The sequence below is a fragment of the Boleophthalmus pectinirostris genome, unplaced genomic scaffold (genome assembly GCF_026225935.1).
Source record: "Boleophthalmus pectinirostris isolate CB_2022bp ecotype Guang Dong unplaced genomic scaffold, ASM2622593v1 HiC_scaffold_9, whole genome shotgun sequence".
In the NCBI taxonomy this organism is placed as follows: domain Eukaryota; kingdom Metazoa; phylum Chordata; class Actinopteri; order Gobiiformes; family Gobiidae; genus Boleophthalmus; species Boleophthalmus pectinirostris.
Window position 1 is genome coordinate 29,497,974 of NW_026571541.1, and position 19,186 is coordinate 29,517,159.

A 19,186-nucleotide genomic window follows, 5' to 3' on the forward strand; every position below is an offset into this window, starting at 1 on the left:
GGCCTGTCCTCTGCAAACAACAAAATATTCTATCTAAAAACTAAATGTTGTGTAATGTTGTGTTCAAATAGTCATAATATCTAAATCAATCCCAATTTGCCTGTTTTAAATTGCGCAAATGACTATCCAAAGAGTTCCAAACAGCTATATTACGATTCACTTTGAAATCAGCGTCAATGACAAACTCCGAATTTGGAGAAAAACTCCTGCCTTAAAACACAGCAGCCCAGAGCTCCAAACTTTCATTTGGTCCAATTTAGGAGATGCGCGGTGCCAGAGCTGTGAGCTGCTAGCATCACTTGAGCAGACAGGAGGACAGGAAGGGTAAATAATAAATGTAGTCAAAACACAAGTGGAACCTCCAGCAGGCTGCATCAGCGCTGTGTTCAAACCTATCCGAGGCCAGCATCCTGAGAACATACAAAACACCAACCAGCAGCCAAAGGAGAAGTTATGAGAACCGGATCAGACTGTAGACGCCACACAGGTTTTAGAAGACTTTGGTAAAAATGAAAATCACATTACATTACTGCAATTCATCCATGTTCAGAAGAATGTTGTGTTACCAATAACTAGGGCTTGTCAAAAGAATCAAAAAACTAGTATCGAAACACTCATTTGAGCAGGTATCGATACTAAAAGAAAAGTTGTATTCACAGGACAGAAATGAACCTTTCGTGAATAGCTTAAGAATGATCTTGGCTGTATTAGGACAAGTCCGAGAGCGCATAGACTAGTGGTATGCTATAAGATCTCACTGAAACAAGATGAAACTAATTACTACTCTACTGGGCTTTTTTATTGACAAAAAAATAAAAACAACAAACATTAAAGTGTTTTGCATGTCCTGTTGTCATGTGAAAACACAAGAAGGAGTGAAGGAACAATTAAAAGGTGGTATATTACACAAAACTGACTCTTTAAGCCATGTTATAAATGTATAATAATTATACATTTATAATGTATATACAGTGTTCCCACTCTTTTTCACTGACAAAATTTCAAAACTTTTCCATTACTTTTTCATGACCTAAAGTGAAGTTTTCATGACTTTACGGCACCCTACATGTGTAGAATTGATCAGACTTTTAGAGCTAAATATGAAATGTTAACTCTTTCCACTCACCTTATGGTTTGGTATTATAGTTTTTTAACATTCAAAATACTGTTGTTGTCATCTGTTTTAAACAAAAGGCGCATATGTTTGGAAATAATCATAATAACCAAATGATAACTTAACAGAACACTGTAGTTGCATGAAAAATATTAAAATTCCATGACTTTTCCAGGATTTCCATGACCGTACCAACCCTGTATTTAAAAACATACCTGGAGTTATGTTTTGTTTCATTCACACATGTTTGGAGTAACCCTTTATTATTAGTTTGTCTACATCTCCAAAGCTCAAACTGCTCTGGTCCACCTTGTGATGTCATGAAGCGGTAGTTTTCAAGTTAACTTCTACTTTTGACCTTTTGTTCCAGGGCTGAAATTATCCAAATGATTCTAGTGAAGGTGCATGGAGTTGAAAAACACAGTGGAGCACTTCCTGTATTACCATGACCATGCCATAATAAGGTGGCACAGCCTAAATATGCAGGGTTTGTGTTTGTGTCCTAAACATGCGTGAATGAAACAAAACACAACTCCAAGTATGTTTGTGATGAGGAAAAAACATTATAACATAACTTAGATCAAAAAAATAACACAACATGGGTCTTTTAAGAGAATCAAGGCTAAAAATTCTGTAGATAATAAAAAAAAAACTGACACAAGGACTGGATGATGAAATGTTTCAGTGGGACTTGTTGACTGTCAAATGTATGGAAAGCTGTAGAGGAAGCACGCATTTGCAAAAACTATATTCTACATTCAGGTTCCCCACAGAATCTCTATCCCAGATAATACTCCCTAAATCCCCTGAAAAGTTGCCAAATCTGGTTGAGTACTTGAAAGTGTATCCCAGGCTCTTGGTGCGGTGAAGCAGAGTTCAACCAGCCTGAGATGTGAGCTAGCGCCGTTAGCCATGACACGCTGTTCACCTCTCCGCTCCAGTCTCTGTGCCCGCAGCTCAGGTCTCAGCAGCACCACCCAGCATGGGACTTCACATTTACCCACACTGGAGGCTTTGGGAGGCTACACAAATGGGTGGGTAGAGTCTCCGGAGCAGGTAGAAGTAGTTACGTTAACAAATTTTGAAGCATGATTTAAGGCTGTGCAATTAATTGAATTCTGATTGTGATTTTGATTTGTGTTTCAAACGATCTCCAAACTCATATAATCGAGTTGAAACGATTTAAAGTTTAACAAAGTTTAGTTTATTTTTTTAATATAGAGATTGTAGAACAGCTGGATATATAGTTTATTTTGGATACATTTATGTTTTTCTCTGCTTTATTTCATGTTCAAAGTAGAGGTCTGCGTGGGACAGAATTTTCAGTTCACCCGCTCCCGCAAAGAATTGTAATTTTCAGTCCCGCTCCAGCCCGCAACTGCGATATTTTGTCCCGCTCCCACCCACAAATCCCGTAAGATGGGGACGTTCACTTTCTTAAACTCTATCAAACACGGAAAAGCGGCAAGGAATTGTCTAAAACAGTGGTCCCAAACCTTTTTTGAGCCACGGACTGGTTTATATCGGACAATATTACGCGGGGGGCTGCGTATTGGAGCCCCGCCTGCACCCTCAACAAGTTTTGAAAATGTATCCCGCACTGTTTTACGTCGGGTCCTGCGGGTGCAGGGCTCTAGTTTAAAGTATATTTTATTAATTTTATGTTTTAGAAATCTCAAAACTGCTCTAAGATACATATTTGTAGCCTATATTTACAATTTGAAAGTTTTCTGTAAATTATCAATAACAAATTATTTTAATCTTGAGAGATTTGCTGAATAAATGCATCGTGCATCTAAAGAATAATCGTTTGAATAATCATGATTTCAATATTGATAATGATTTTTTTCCATAATTGAGTAGCCCTCGCATGATTGATTGCTGAAGTAAACATAGATGATAAACAATAATACTGAAATTAATTTACACCACTAACACAATAACCCAAGAGCAGATTTATACTACAAAAATATTTTAAACGTCAAAGGTGCATTGTGTAACTTTTTGGTTGGGAATCAGTCAACGTCGTTTCTATGGATGTCATTGCTCTGCCAGGAATGTTCCACAGTATGACATTAAACAGCTCTACCTTACATTTATTCAATTACAGGTAGTTTTATAGTTCAAAATACAGAGTAAGACAGACATTCTGACCTGTAACTCAGTCTTCATGAAGATAAAAAGGTTTAATACCATACTGTGAAACTTTCCAGACATTTCAGTACTTAGTGAAATGAGTAATAGAGGTTATTAATTCAACCGTTTACAGCTTAAAAGGTGCACTGCATAACATTTCTAGCCACCTGCTTTTACTTCACTACATTTGACAGCACATATCTTAACTTCACTCCTTCTCAAAAATGTTGTGGAGTAGAAAGTATAAAATACTTTGCTGATGTAAAGGCTGAGGGGTTAGTGGAGAAAAAAAAATTAAAAAGCGATCGATTCAATCATTTCAAACATGTTCATCGACTTTGTTAGAATTTTTACACTGTAAGTGCATTTTTAAACAGTTACTTTAATACTTTTTCTACTTAAGAAGATTTTTTCATGTGATACTTCTACTTCTACTTAATTAAAAGTGCAAAAAACTGAGTAAAAAAAATACTGAAGTAACAAAAACAAGTACTTCTTCCAGGCCCGTCAACAGAATTTTGGGGGTCCATGGCAAGAAGTTTCACATGGACTCCCCCTCTAATATTAATTAATAGGAACAGGGTTATTTTTTTATTTTTTCTTTATAATTTTGTAATTTTTGAGGGGAATGGATACTCAGCACATTAAAGGGCCCATCTCATGCAAAATAACTCTTTTCACATTGTATCTTCTGCACATATACAAGCACAGTTTGGGTTTTGGAAAATCCATTACACAATAGTTACGAAATCTTACTGATTTCTTGGAGACAGTCACAGACCAGAAACTACGAAAGACCGACTATTGCTCATCCCCCGTCCGTCCTGAAAAAGCACAGGCTCCACCCTCCAAACGTGACGTAGGCTCTGAGTGAGCCACCCTTCCTCCGCCCACCTCAGGGAGGGAGGGGGAGACAGGCGTGCGCCCTGATAGTGGTAGGAATAAACTTTTGCTCTTTCTGCTACATCAAACGCGTCATAGGTGTAGCTGGCTTTAGTTTGTCATCACATGGGAGGGTGGCAGAAATATGCTGCAATTTGTTAAAAAAAAGTTGAATCAATCTAAAAACCACTTTGCCAACATATACAAGGCCCACACATCACTCTTAGAAGGTAGAAAGCTCTGAAAAGTTGATTTTGCATGAGATGGGCCCTTTAATAACAAAATAGAACAAAATAACTAAATATAAGACTAACACACATACAAAAAAAAAAGAAAAAACACAACAACAACAACAACAACAAGAGAACAATAAGTAAGAAGACAAGAAAAAGAAGAAAAGAAGGGAGTAGTACAGCGCTTCTCAGTGCAGTGATTGCATGTGTGTATTTACATTTTAGGAACAGGATTTAATTCTAGGCCCCTAAAACCCTGGCGCCCGGGACAACAGACCTTCTTGTCCCCCGCTGTCTACTTCCCTGACTTCTCCCAGCACTGCGCCTCACTATCACGAGACAGACTCGTCACCTGTGCTCCATCATCCCACAGTGTTTATGTTAGAATGTGGAGGTAACACCAGGGGCTTATCCAACATTAACCTTCACACAGAGGACATGTGTATGCAGAATATGTGATGTGTAATTTCCATGTGCGACTCGGTGGGGACGGCAGAGTGGAGCTGTGTGTCAGATGGGAAAGAGCGGCTCACACAGACTGCACAGCGCAAGCAGGGGGGCCATACCTGAGCCTCACACTGAGCCTGCGGACACACGGATAAACAAGACTACACTGTCGCGCAAAGCAAAAGCAAATTAAATCCTGTATTTATTTACATGACAATATGACACTATTTTCTGATCTATGGTATAATGTTGTTTCCTCATGACAACCACACCCGGAGTTGTGTTTTGTTTCATTCACACATGTTTAAACGCACAAACCCTGCATATTTACACTGAGTTCTTCTTTCAAACAGAAAACACTTTGTCCCACCTTGTGATGTCATGTGGTAATACAGGAAGTGCTCCAAACACCTTCACTAGAATCACTTGGATGATTTCAGCTGTGGAATTGGTAAAAGGTAGCTATTATCTTGAAAACTTCCACTTCATGACATCACAAGGTGGAGCAGAGCATTTTGAGGTTTGGAGATGCAGACAGACTAATAATGCAAGTTTACTCATATGTGAATGAAACAAAACACAACTCCAGGTCTGTTTGATGAGGAAAAATATTATAACAGATTAGAAAATGGTGTAACATGTATAAATATATGATAATGTATTTATATGTAAATACAGATTTTAAATTTGCTAAACATGGTTTACATCATTGTTTCCCAAAGACGGTGTTGTGACTTTCAGGTGGATCACAAGAGGTTTTGTTTTGGGGGGGGTTGCCTTGTCACAATCTGAATGAAGATTGAAATGTTAATAATTTCTAATCTTTTTGTAATAATTTTATTGACTGTTTTGTTCCAATATTGCTGGTTCAATTGAATGTTGAAAAGAAAAAGAAACGGGCTACATTTAATGTCCAAAGAGGCGACTTATGGATCCTTTTATTGTTGGTTCAATTACCGTTTTTCATTGTTTAAAACTTGAGTAATACTAATTGTTCAGAGAGACACAATCACTGATTCAACAATAAAATATCCTCATTAATGTTCAATAATGCTCAGATCCACCTTTATTTTGTGATTTATGAATAATGTCTATTGACTTGGGTCACAAACGTTTGCCACTTTTAAAATATGGGTCCTCAGAAAAAAAGTTTTGGGAAACACCAGTCTTCATCTTTTCTTGATAATGTAGTTTTATCCATGCCTCAGCAGGCTCTGTGTGCAGCTGTGCTCACCTGGCCTAGCAGCTTGTGTTCCCTATGCATTCTTTGTAGTGTAATGATATGATTTGCACTTTTTGATTAATATATGATTTATTACACATACACATCTTGCATTCTCTCTCTTAAAGGTACAATATTACACCAAATGGACTCTTGTGAGCTTTAGGCCATGTTGGAATATTGTTAACACCTCAAAAACAGACTCGGAGTTGTGTTTTGTTTCATTCACACATGTCTGAATAATTATTATTAGTCTGTCTACATCTCCAACGCTCAAAATACTCTGTTTCATCTTGAGATGAAGCTGTAGTTTTCAAGTCAACGCCTACCTTTGACTTTTAGTTCAGAGGAGATTATCCAAATGATTTTAGTGAAGGTGTATGGAGTTTAAAAACACAGTGGAGGAGTTCCTGTATCACCACATGACATCACAAGGTAGAAGGTAGGGCTGTCGCGGTTAGGGAATTTCTCCTGTGGTGCAGTATAGCGGCTCAACACCCCCTCCCCCACCCCACATCCCCCGGAGTTATAATATTTCGAGCAACACTGAAAAATCTCTCCGATGATGCACTTGTTGCACAGATGCACATGTACCTTGGATGTGTGTGGATATAGCGTGTGTAGTGTGGGAGAAGTAACATTTAGCTATGGAACAAGTGCCGCTGTGTCTCTCCAGCTCTCACTGTGGCAGCTCTGGTCAGAGTCCTGCACCAGGTCGGGTACCCACAGACTTAAGGACTTAAGAGAGAGAGCCCCGATCACGAGCACACGCAGCAGAGTGTCCACAAAGCGCGATCGAGCGACGGCCGCACTTAACTCCGTGCGGTGCAGAGCTCTGCGCCTACGGTCACAAGACTAGTGTACGTGGGCACACCTTAGTCCTGGGTTAGTCCTGGGTTAGTCCTGGGTTAGTCCTGGGTTATCACGGACACGGGCGGTAACGGGTGGACTGTTAACGGTTCTGGGTGGGTGCGGGTCTCTAAAAATTGACCCGTGCAGGACTCTGGGTCGGGTCACGTTGGCCACGTGCGGTGATCGCGGTGGCCCAACATCCACCACGGTGGGCCTCTTAGTAACGCGGTGATTCATTTTGCGGTTATTGCGACAGCCCTAGTAGAAGATGGAGAGTAGCAACAGTCTGATAAAAGATCTGTCTAAATATGCAGGATTTATGTGTTGAACATGTGTGAAGGAAACAATACAGGACTCCAGGTACATTTTTTGATGAGGACACAGCATTATAACAGATCAGAAAATCACATAATATGGGCGCTTTAAATATTTCTAATGCCGCAAGCAGACACAATAAAATAAAAGGGACATTATAACAATGTTCCAAACAAAAGGCCTGAGACGCTCTGTAACACAATAACACCGGCTTAGTATTGTTCATCACAGAAGGATGCTCATTCCTAGAAGCAGCTATAGTGTCCAGATGCAGTTAGGAAATGTATATATGAAACTGGCAAAACATTTTAAAATTCCAAATGCCCAAATTACCGTTTATCCAAAAATCACAGTTGATTTAACTCCGGCTAGGGCTCTGTAAAATCAGTTCCACGTTGTCATTTTAATAGAAAATATAAGAATAATATCAGCTCTAGATAGTGGAGTGTGAAAATTATAATTAGTGTTTTCTGACAATTCCAATAATGTCAAGCTTGAGTTGCACAATACAAAAAGAGGAAACTGGAAAATGATTGCTGGTTGAGTGAGTCTACAATAATCACTGTCAGCTCAGAGACGTGTGTGAAAGAAGACTGCACGCTTCAGACTGGGTGGGACAAGAAACGAGAGCGCTGGATTCTGATTTTAGTGATAAATACTAAAAAGAGTTTATTGTGTTTGAGATAGTCAGTAGACGTCTTTCATTTTTACACTCACTTTATATTATTATTTTTACCGTATACAGTCTGATTTAACATCTGAGTGTTATTTTGAAGAGGCGGTGCTGTGCTTGTTTATGTTATGGGGATGTAACAATATCGTGATATTGTATAGTCAAAAGTCTGTCAATAATACCGTGGGCTAGGTCTGGGCGAGATGGAAAAAAAAAAATCTCTCTCGATATATTTTGTTATATCTCGATATACAATATATATCTCGATATCTGTTCAGGAAAAATAACTCCCAAAACTGCTGCACGTATATGCCAAATTCCACAAGGTCTTTTTTTATTGATGTGCAAAGAGGTACGCAGTTCATGTAGAACAAAGTGCTTCTGCCACATTTAAGATTACAAAAAATCCCACATTACAAAATAATAATTTAACTGTAAAATAAAAAATAATACATGTTGCCTTCTTTTCATTCATAAATAAAACAACTCAGCTCAAGCTCATCTTTGCATTAACTCTGTTAACCATAGGATAACCATAACCACGAGCTCCTTTAGCACAGGAAGCATGGGATGTTCCTTATTTTCAACAGATCCATGTTTCTATCCAGCAGTAAGGAGCTATGAGGTTTCCCACAATCCACTGCAGATCAAACCCAACGTTTCCAAACACTATTGTAAAAGTGACACCGCAGCAAATTATTGATTAAAATCTTCTGCATAAATAAACTTTACATTACTAAACTTTACAATATATATAAACCATAGCGACTCTAGAGTCACATTAGCCCGTTTGAGATTATAATGTGTTTAATGCAGCTTTGCGCACATGTGTTTACGTTTTACAGGAACGAAACTTAAAAGCGCATGGCTAATTTGCATAAACGGCGAGCTCCACGTGCCTCTCACGCGGTTCAAGCGTCTTTCGGACTAAAGGACACGACTCAGTGGAATATGAGTGTTCTTTCTGTGACAGAGGATGTGCTGCTGATGGTCTTGTCTGTAAATGGTGGAAAAAGTTTGTGGTGCTAGAAGCTTTTCACTGGCACCAACTTTGGGCATTCACTGCAGTAGTGAGGAGTGAACGAGACACAAGTGAACAAAATCAGGGAGGGGGGGGCGCACGGCAGCGATGACAGAGAAGACAAAAAGCGAAGCGGCGAAATCAGAATTGAATATAAGCATTATATCGATATAGACAATATGTCAGAATCCATATCGAGTTTAAAAAATATCTCGATACATATTAAAAATACCGAGAGATCGCCCACCCCTACCGTGGGCCATCACAATAAATCGAATCTCAAGTTTCTTTGCGTAAATTAATTGTTATGGTGCAGCAACAGCTAAAAGAAAGAAAGAACTACATAAACAATAATTCTTTGCTCCGTTTCAGTCCAGTTTACACGATAAAATAACTTATTAAGCACTTTTAAATCTTAACTCTTTGGTTATTCTTTGGCTGATCAGAACCAAAGGCTTGTCAAGTCATTTTTAAAAGGAAAAACTTGTATTCCGGTAGTCACAATTTTGCTAGCCTCTACAAAATATCACAATAAATATGGTACAGAGAAATACATATCGTGAAAATATCGTCCAGAGAAATTTGGATATCGTTACATCCCTATTGTGTTATACTGCTATATGTTTAGAAAATGTATTTTGTCTTGTTATATCGAAAAGTTTCAATATAGAGCTATAGTCTATGAAACCCACAGATCAATAGGTTATACTTTGTTTAATATTTAAACATTTTACTTCGCAATATTCATGTTTGTAAACACACAGTCCGCAACTCTATGGGTAGAATCAAGACAGAATTCTCACAAGACGAGACAAGGTCCATGAAATTGAGACGAGATACTGACATAAGTTTTAATAAATAAATTGTGGTGTTCAGTTCACAGTTTTAGCCTTTACATTTTTATATTTTTTTATTGAGGACTTTTGCGGTCATTTTTGCACTGCCGTTTGGAACTACGGCTTCTCAAAATGTTAACTCACCAGCGTTCAACTCTTTTTTTTTTTTTTTTTTTTAATTCAATCCAAATGTAAACACATCTCAAAACGAAAACCTCAAGAGATCATTTTCCTCATGTGTGCACGATCTTGTGGTAAATTGGTCTCGCGAGATCTTGTGGTATGAGATTTTGTCCCATCTCTAGCGAGCAGTGTTTTTTTTTTCACTACATGACACTGCTGAATCCTACACCTATCACTGATTAAGAAAATACAATTTATTTAGAAGTACAAAGCAGTAGGTGTATGCTGGTGGCGGTGAACACAGGAGTTGTTCGGCAAAGTGATATCTTGAAAATAAGTGATTAAAGTTTGCTCAAATATGCAAGAATCACTCCAAATACAAATTCAGGCGAGGAAAGGTGACAGGAAACAACTACTTTACGAAGATGTGAGTCTGGTCACTGGTGAATCTGGGATATTTGCAGAATCAATGAGCTGTCCTAGTCTTTAAAATGTAGAATAATTAGTTGGCATAAACATTTTGGTAAAGGATCGATATTACACTATTTTCTGATCAATGTTCTTATGTTTCCTCATCACAAACAGACCTGGAGTTGTGTTTTGTTTCATTCACACATGTTTAACACACAAACCCTGTATATTTAGGCTTAATTCTTCTCTCAAAAGGAAAGTCCAACTTGCGATGTCATGTAATACAGGAAGTGCTCCACTGTGTTTTTAAATTGCATCCACCTTCACTAGAATCATTTGGATAATTTCAGCTCTGGAATCACCAATCTCATCTCTATTGAACAAGAAGTAGCAGGTAGTTGCTAAAATCACAAGGTGGAACAGAGCATTTTGAGCTTTGGAGATGTAGACAGACTAATAATCCAGAATTGCTCAATGGTTTTAAAGCTCACAATAATCAATTTTGTGTAATATATGACATTTAAGGATTTATATAGCACAAAAACTGCAACAGCAAGGTATGTAGAGAGTTTGTAAGGTATGTAGAGAGTTTGTAGATTTAACTCATGATTCATTTCCAAATCTTCATCATACTTTTTCATCCTATAAACACGTTTCGAGAAGTTATTCGGTTTTGTGAGTGCAGTTTGAGTAATACAGATACCTTCTCGATCGGCAGGACATCTTTTTAGTCGACCAAGAATTCCTTTAGTCGACTACAACCCCACAAAGCACTAAACTTTTAATCTGAGGTGAGAGAAATTTGATTTTGTTCCAAACGATGGGTGACCAATGAGCTCCTTTTTTTCAAATGTGTCATTGAAATAAATAAACAAAAGGTGCGGAGGAAGACTTGACCAGACCAATACCCCTCTATATATATAAAAAATAAAAAAAAGACAGCAAGATCTAGGGATGGGCCATATCTCAATATTTAAAATATATAGAGATATTTTATCGTATATATCGATATAATGCTTATATTTAATTTCTGATTTTGCTGCTTTGTGCTTCTTTTGAGCTTGAGTTCAGTTGAATGAAAAGAAGGCAATATGTATTGTTTCTTCCCTTATTTTACAGTAAAATTATTATTTTTGTATACAGGGATTTTTTTTTTATGTCGCAGAAGCACTTTGTTCCTACATGAAATGCCGACCTCTTTGCACTTCAATAAAAAAAAAAAAAGACCTTGTGGAATTTGGCATATTCGTTTTTGCAGTAGTTTTTGGTGGGTTATTTTTCTTGTACAGTTATTGAGATATATATCGTATATCATGATATAGCAAAATAGATATATTTTTTGCTCAATATCGCCCAGCTCTAGCAAGATCCATTTTGGATTGACCAGGCAAACTAACTAACTACTAAACAGAAAATCTTTGTCAATAATGAAAAAGTATTATTATTATTCACTATAATAAATTAGAGATCCCATCATGATAATTAAAAATATTCTTTCTTTAGACAATAAAATGTGATTTTCCACATTAAATCACAGTATTTTCCTTTATATTAATCCATGTAGCCTTGTATCTGTGTAGTCCCTCAGTGGCCAAGGTTCAAGTTCATTCTAAAACTACTCAGGAAAGGTTCATTTCTGTCCTGCGAATGTGACTTTTTTAGTATCCGTACCTGCACAAATGAGTATCTAGTTTCAATCTTAGTTTTAATATCGATTAACTTCCAATTTTGCACAACCCTATTAGAGACTGGCCCATGATTGTAGGCTGAAATTTGAAGCAATCAAGCCTAAAACGGCGCGTAAACAATTATGAACACCCCTAATGAGGATTGCATTGATTTTGTGAAGCTAAAACAATTACAATTTGCAACATCTAATGCACAAAGTTGGACCTAAAACGCCTTTTCTACAATAATATTTTGCCTTCTCCCCTGGCCTCCACAACCTCTTGACTAAAATTGATTTGTGGAGCAGATCAAACGGAGCTCGGGGTGGTGTAATCCAGCAGCATGTTTACCTTCAGTGGGTATTGTGCAAAGTCAGGCCAGGACACAAGGTCACTCCTCTTACCTAAAATATACCTCTGTTCAGGACGACGCGATGCTACGGACAAGGTCAGATATAATGCAAAATGTTCTTATGCATTTACACAATATGAAAGGGAAGAGTGCTGAGTCATGTCCTGAAACAGAACACAAGCAGCACAGGGGTTAGGCACGAAGTCAGGGGGATCAAACAAAGCCTGATTCATCAGACGGTTTCACTCTGTGGAAACCATCTGACCTCGCAGCATTAGGATTTGTTCGCTCGACAGTAGGCTGGTACTTTTTTTTATTTAACGCATCGCTCCTGTTTGGTCGTGATGTATGTAATGCACCAAATCCCGTAGGAAGAAGGGCAATAACGTCTTTCCCCTTGATAAAATTCACCAAACATTCTTTTTGTTCCGGCTTTAAATCCTCGATCTCAGGAATCGTTGCCAACACAGAACGGCTTCGTCTACATCCATCTCAATCACTTTGTTTACTGTTGTGCTGTACCACAAAAGGGACCCAGTCATGGTTTAACAGCTTTTCGCTGATTGGCCAGTGCGGTCTACAACTTCCGGGGTTCTAGCAAACCATCTAGTGTATTTCGATTCCTGACCTAGTCACTGGAGAAAAATGAAATTAAGCGGAGGCACTAGGTGGCTCCAGCCTGGCTACCTACTTAACAGTCGTACTACTTAGAAGAAAATTATAAACTAAACTATACCGTTGTGCTCTTTAAGTTTGAGGAGGTTTGTAAGTCATGTAATAAAAATAAGCACTTGCGGAGACCCAGGAACTACATTTATCCATTTATTTTAAAGAACAAAAAAAACAAAAACAAAAATAGTCTTCGTGGTTGACTTTCTTTTCCAATATAGTGTGGTCACAAAATAGTATCTCTTCTCTCTCTGTTGGCACTGAGTGGAGGGTCCATCACCTGCTTGTCTCCAAGGAAATATTACTGGTTTGTCTAGAATGTTCCACAGTATAGATTAAACATGTCTAACGTGAAGGAGACAAGCAGGTTACAGCATTACACTACATTACAATTCAGATCTGTGGAGAGTGGCCCCTATTCTCTGAAGGATTTACTGCATTTCTGAGCAACAGAAACACCCATAATGAATAAATGTTTGGTGGAAATTTTTTAAATACCATGGAACATTCCGGGCAAAGCAATAACATCTCCATGGAGACGAGCAGGTGGCCAGAGCCTCCAACAAAAAACTTGCAGAGCAACTTTAAAGACCTGTGTACATAAAACAAAAATAAATAAAAATCAAAATATAAGTAGAATACAAGATGTAACAATTTAGGGCTGGATGATATGGACATAAAATAAAATCTCAACAACAACAATTTCAATCAACTTTAATCAAAGTTAGAGAGACTGCTGGGCTTTCAAACAGAGAAGCTCTTTACATTTTTATTCTTATCATATGCTATTATTTAAGAAATTGTTAACTGCCGTCAGGTACATTTATATAGATATATAAGTGTAATTGCACCATAACCCTGCTTTATAAGTAAGAAAGTCAGGAGTGAACTTGTTTCAGAATAATCCTTGATTGCCCAGCCGGTTATAGCCAGTAGCCAGACAATTATATCTATGGGTTTGGTGAACACTCTTTAAAAGCTACACAAAGGAACTTTTCCGGAGGGTCCGCTTCCTGCATGTCTCTTATTAAATTGGGATGCAATGCTCCAATACCTGGACCTGTCACAGTTCTGAAGGACAATATATTCCTACAGATGAATATGGTGATGAATGGTAATACTGAAACTACTTTAATTCCACTAAACCATTTTCAATTATAAACTAAAAAGGCATCATTTCATTTCGTTCTATTAAAAAGGCATGATCTGCAACATACACATAGTGGAATTAACCAATTGTAGGCTACTCATATTAGTCTTATACATGTACGTGGTCCTGATACCAAGAGCGATACCACTGATCACGTCAAAAGTATATTTCAGGCTAAATAGATTCAGAAGTTATGCTACTCAGAGTGTTATTTATTTGTCTGTAAAGCTTCTTTGAGTGTCCAAAAATGCGCTATATAAGTCTGTGCACGATCCAGGCTAAAGGGGACCATCAGGACAAGACTTTATTGTTAGTAGGACTGGGTATCATTAAAGAAGTTGCAGATATAATATATACCTCGATACATGGGCCACCGCCATCGATGCATTTCAAATCGATTCAATACGGTTCAATAAAAAGTCAAAATCGATTTTCAGATGCAGGTGTGGATATGAGTGAATGGGCTCACGGCCAAACAAAATGTACCTGTTGGCGTGATGAATAAAGTAATCTTGACCTTAAACCTTTTCTTAAATTCGGTTCAATAAAAAGGCAAAATCCTGGCTGTGATACTAAAAATCTTCGCTAAACCACTTCTTGCGCAAAGTTCATATGAAACACACCCATCTTAAATCATCAAAACAGTGAAAATGTCAAATGTGTTGCATAAATGAGTTTCCTTCCTCTAAACAAGCAACAAAACTGTAATGCTGCAACAAAATAATTCAGTAAAATACACCAAAAAATACTCTTGGCGATATATTAATACAGCACGCCATAATATAGATACTGTATTATCACAATAAACGACACGTTATAATCAATATGTTGATATTTTTGCACACCTCTAGCTGTTCAAGGATCACATTTCACTGCACATCTTTGACTTACACATAGGACTCCTGCAGGATGCTTATTGTCACACGTGAGCCCGTGCATTGTGTCGCAGAGCATTGCAACAGCCCTATCAGCACCTATCAGAAGCACAGGTCAACTCAGGTCTAGTAATAGGCTGTAAACTGCATATGTTGCAAGTATGAAGCAATACAGGACAGTTAAACCAAACAGAAAAAGCATTGCAAAACAACTGCTAAACAGTCACAAGCAAAATGTATTACAGTAGCCAAAAATACTGATAGGAAAATGATAAACCTTTGCTTTATATCACCTTATAAACTCTTCACTTCACAAACTCTCCCAGGCATTCATGGCTGCCTGAGCATAATCATCATCTGATATTAATGTAGGCCATTCATCAATTTAAGGTCATTCTCAAATATAATTTTATCTGATAGGGGATCACCGTCGCAATTTCCCTGTAGTTTAAGTTTCAAGATTACTTTATTCATCACGCCAACAGGTACACTTTGTTTGGCCGTGAGCCCGTTCAGTCATATCCACCTGCATCTGAAAAGTGACCACAGTGCATCGTGCATTCAAAAGAGCAAAAATCCAAATAAAAACAATGCAGCATACAGTGGGGCAAAAGAAAGATGTCCAATCCTTATTATTTAGTTTTTAACAAGGGTTCTCAAACTTGTGATGCTGGGGCTGGGCAATATGGGGAACAAAATCAAACGGGGACCTCATTCCTCTGACAATACGCTATATATGCCATTTACACCAGAGTCCTGCATGGGTCCGTATTTGGAGACCCGCACCTGCACAGTACAGCACCGCACCCGCCCGTAAACCTGTGATTTTGTCAAAGTTAAACCCGTACCTGCCCGGACGAGTTAACATTTCACCCGTTACCCGCCCGTGCACGCGATAAATCACACACAAATTAAAAGCGTTCTAACTGAAGCATCCATCAGAATACGAATTGAAATGTTACGACTTCAAGAATTACAATCACGAAATGAAATGAAAGGGTTACGCTTTCTTCAGTACGAATACGAATTCACAGACGCCACTCGACTGTCATCACTCCACAGGAATTATTTACGGAGCAGAAGAAACATTGATTGAGATGCCGGATTTTTGTGCCACACACGCCACGGACTGAACCAGGACTAAACCAGGATTAACCCAGGGCTGATTCCAGGACAGAACCAGGAGGACTAAACCAGGACTGAACCAGGACTCGCTGTCAGGACTGGCTTGAAGGTGCGCCCACGTAGACCGTCAGGTGACCGCAGGCGAAAGGACCGGCACAGAGCTCCGTGCCCCATGGAGCCGTAGCCTGATTGCGCTCTCTCTCTTGCTCAGGGCTCTCCCTCTCTCTCAAGTCCAAGATTAGTCCTGGTGTAGTCCTGGTTTAGTCCTGATTTAGTCCTGACCCGCCCGTGTGTAATCACTACCCGCCCGTAAAATTCCAGAACGTTAAAACCCGCCCGTTTCAGCAGCTGTTTGCCGGTACCAGACCAGGTGTAGGATTTTGATTTACACTCATTTCAGAGTCAGTGTCAGGTGGATTTAAAGAGTTTTCAGAACAAGCACATGACTTGATTTAAGGCAATATAAAGAGAAAAAATGAATAATAATTTGACAAACTGAAAAATGTAATTGATGCCAGTATTATTTTTATCCTAAAATGTGTTTCATATTTCTCTTTTGAATACTTTGTGGCGGGACTGGACTTGGGCTGAATGATGCGTATAAATATTCAATAAATTTTTTCGCATAGAAGATTTTTATTTTGTTCATATCCTGTGATTGAAGAAATTGTAAATTGCAGAGATGTAACAATAACCGAAATATCGTGATATCGTATTGTCAAAGTTCTCACAATAATGTCGTGGACCATCCAATATACTGAATTGCACGTCTCTTTGCTTAAATTAAGAGTTATGGTGCAGAAACATCTTTAAAAAAAGACAGAGAACTACATAGACCATGATCCTTTGCTCCATTTCAGCGCAGACTACAAGAAGAAATAACAGTTCTAAGCACTTTTAAGTCTTAGTTGTTTGGATTTAGTCTTGTCAAGGCATTTTAAGAGGAAAAAGTTGCATGATAGCCTCCACAAAATATCGCAATAAATAGCGTACCGTGAGATGTGACAATATCATAGAGAGATTTCGATACTGTTACATCCCTAATCGTGAGCTTTCCCAGGATATCGCAATAAATATTGTACCTTGAGGTTCATACCATGACGATATCGTATCGTGAGACTTGCATATCGTTACACCCCTCGTCAATTGCCTTCGGTTACATTCGTACAGACAAGTGATCTCATTTTAAGAGTTTAAATTAGAACGAGTCAATTGTGTAACCTGCACTGTAACCCTGCTCTGCAACAAAGACAAGAGTAAACACGCTCCACAATTCTCCATTTTATGATTCATTGACACAGTTTCTCTAAATCCTATTATTATTCGGACCCAGTTCACTTAAATGCACTAGATAAAGCGTCATATTTTTTAAGTTACGTACTGAAATCATGTCGTGACCCCAGCTCACCCCTTGCACCCCCTACTTTAAGAACTTGGCTTCTGGCCCACGCCTCTAACGCACCGTGAAGAGACACATTTATTCACTATTTCAGCACATGTCAAGTACTGTAAAGTGTAAGGAGCTGCTGTAGGTTATTAAAGAGGTTCCTGCTATTGAAAAAAACACCGGGTAGCACACAAAAACAGCAGAATTCACTCAGTTGTTGCTGCGTTTACTACGTATTTCACTGTCCACGAGCCTGAAGCGTTCACTGTACGTAACCCGCGCGTCACCGTCACGCGCACACGAGCTGTCAAACGCAAAGTGCAGAATAAACACGTGCGTCTTTCTTCACTTAGCGGTTCATTCATACAACTTTAGCGGGACAAGAGCCAACTTATACCCTGGCAGAGCTGCCCTGAAACCCCCGCTCCCACCGCTCCCACCGCGTCAGGGGGCGTGCACCACCTCCCCTCGCTCCAAATGTCAAACGTGAACCCAAGGTGACTCCGAGTTTGACTCCAAAACTCCGCTATAATTTGATATGAGTTAAATCGGCGAGCTAGCCACGACGTAGCTTTAGCATGTAGCTTTAGCTCGGGCTCGTTTCGGCGCGGCGTTTGCAATAAACACGTGGCGTCCGCGGCGTTTTACCTGCGCTTGAAGTCCTTCTCGTAGGGCGTTAGGTAGGGGTCCATTTGGAGTAGACTTTTGAACCCGGGGGGTGCAACTCCATCCTCGTCTGCCCCTGCCATAGTTCCCTCAGACCGGACTAATCGAGCGCCGCTGCTGTTGCTTTTGGTGCTGGTGCTGCTGGCTGGTCTGGCGCTCTTTGATGCCCGCTGTCTGGCTTTGGAGGTGGCGCGGGTGAACCGGGGCAGCATGTCCACTGTGCGGGCTTTAAATACTCTGCGATGACCGCGTGTGTGTGGCCGGAGTGTTGTGTCCGTGCCAGGACCAGCCTCTTTAGCCTTTTGTGTCTGAAAGCTGGACGCGCGCCACGAGAGGAGGAGTTCAAAAAGTATGTGTGTAACTTTAAAAGCAGTCAGAGGCGCAGGGCAGGATGCATGTGAGGCCAAGGCGAGTGGGGATGATCCCTAATGTGGGGTGTGAGAGATCTGCAGTCCATTAGTTTATGAAATCAGATTGTGCTCTGACACTCCCTCATGCTTTTATACCATCTTAACAGGTTAATGCACAGTATTACAGCCTATTATGAACATGCATGAATCTTCAGATCAACTTTTATAGACTCTCTTGGTGTTGATGTTGGTTTATATCCTACATAACATTTAATAAAAATACCACATATGATGCTCGTTACCAACCTAATTATGCCCACTTAATTTATTTACTATTCTTAATAGGCTTTATATAGCCTGATTCATCACCCAGGTTTACCGCCTCGCAGCTTTAGATTTCCTTTGCTCGACGGTAGGCAGGTACTTTTTATCACTTAACCAATTGCTGCTATTTGGTCGTGACATATGTAATGCGCCACTAACGGGGCTAACTGGTATATTAAGCTTTTCCCAAATCCTGTAGGAAGAAGGGCAATAATGTCTTGCCCCTTGATGAAATTCAAACATTCTCTTTATTCCGGCTTTAAATCCTCGATCTCGGGAATCGTTGCCAACACACAATGTATGTCTCTTCGCTGATTGGCTGGTGCCCAAACTCGCACTTCGGGGTTTTTGTGAAC

General features: G+C 39.2%; 1 protein-coding gene across 1 annotated transcript in view; it reads right to left on the reverse strand.

Annotated features, from left to right (window-relative positions):
- The window catches only part of gbe1b (glucan (1,4-alpha-), branching enzyme 1b), a 331,363-nt gene extending 312,869 nt beyond the window's left edge, over window positions 1–18,494 (reverse strand). The window contains exon 1 of the mRNA XM_020941150.2: window positions 18,139–18,494. Coding sequence (XP_020796809.2) covers window positions 18,139–18,368 — 230 coding nt within the window. The 5' untranslated portion in view covers window positions 18,369–18,494. The remainder of the gene's footprint in view (window positions 1–18,138) is intronic.
- Window positions 18,495–19,186: the final 692 nt, after the last annotated feature.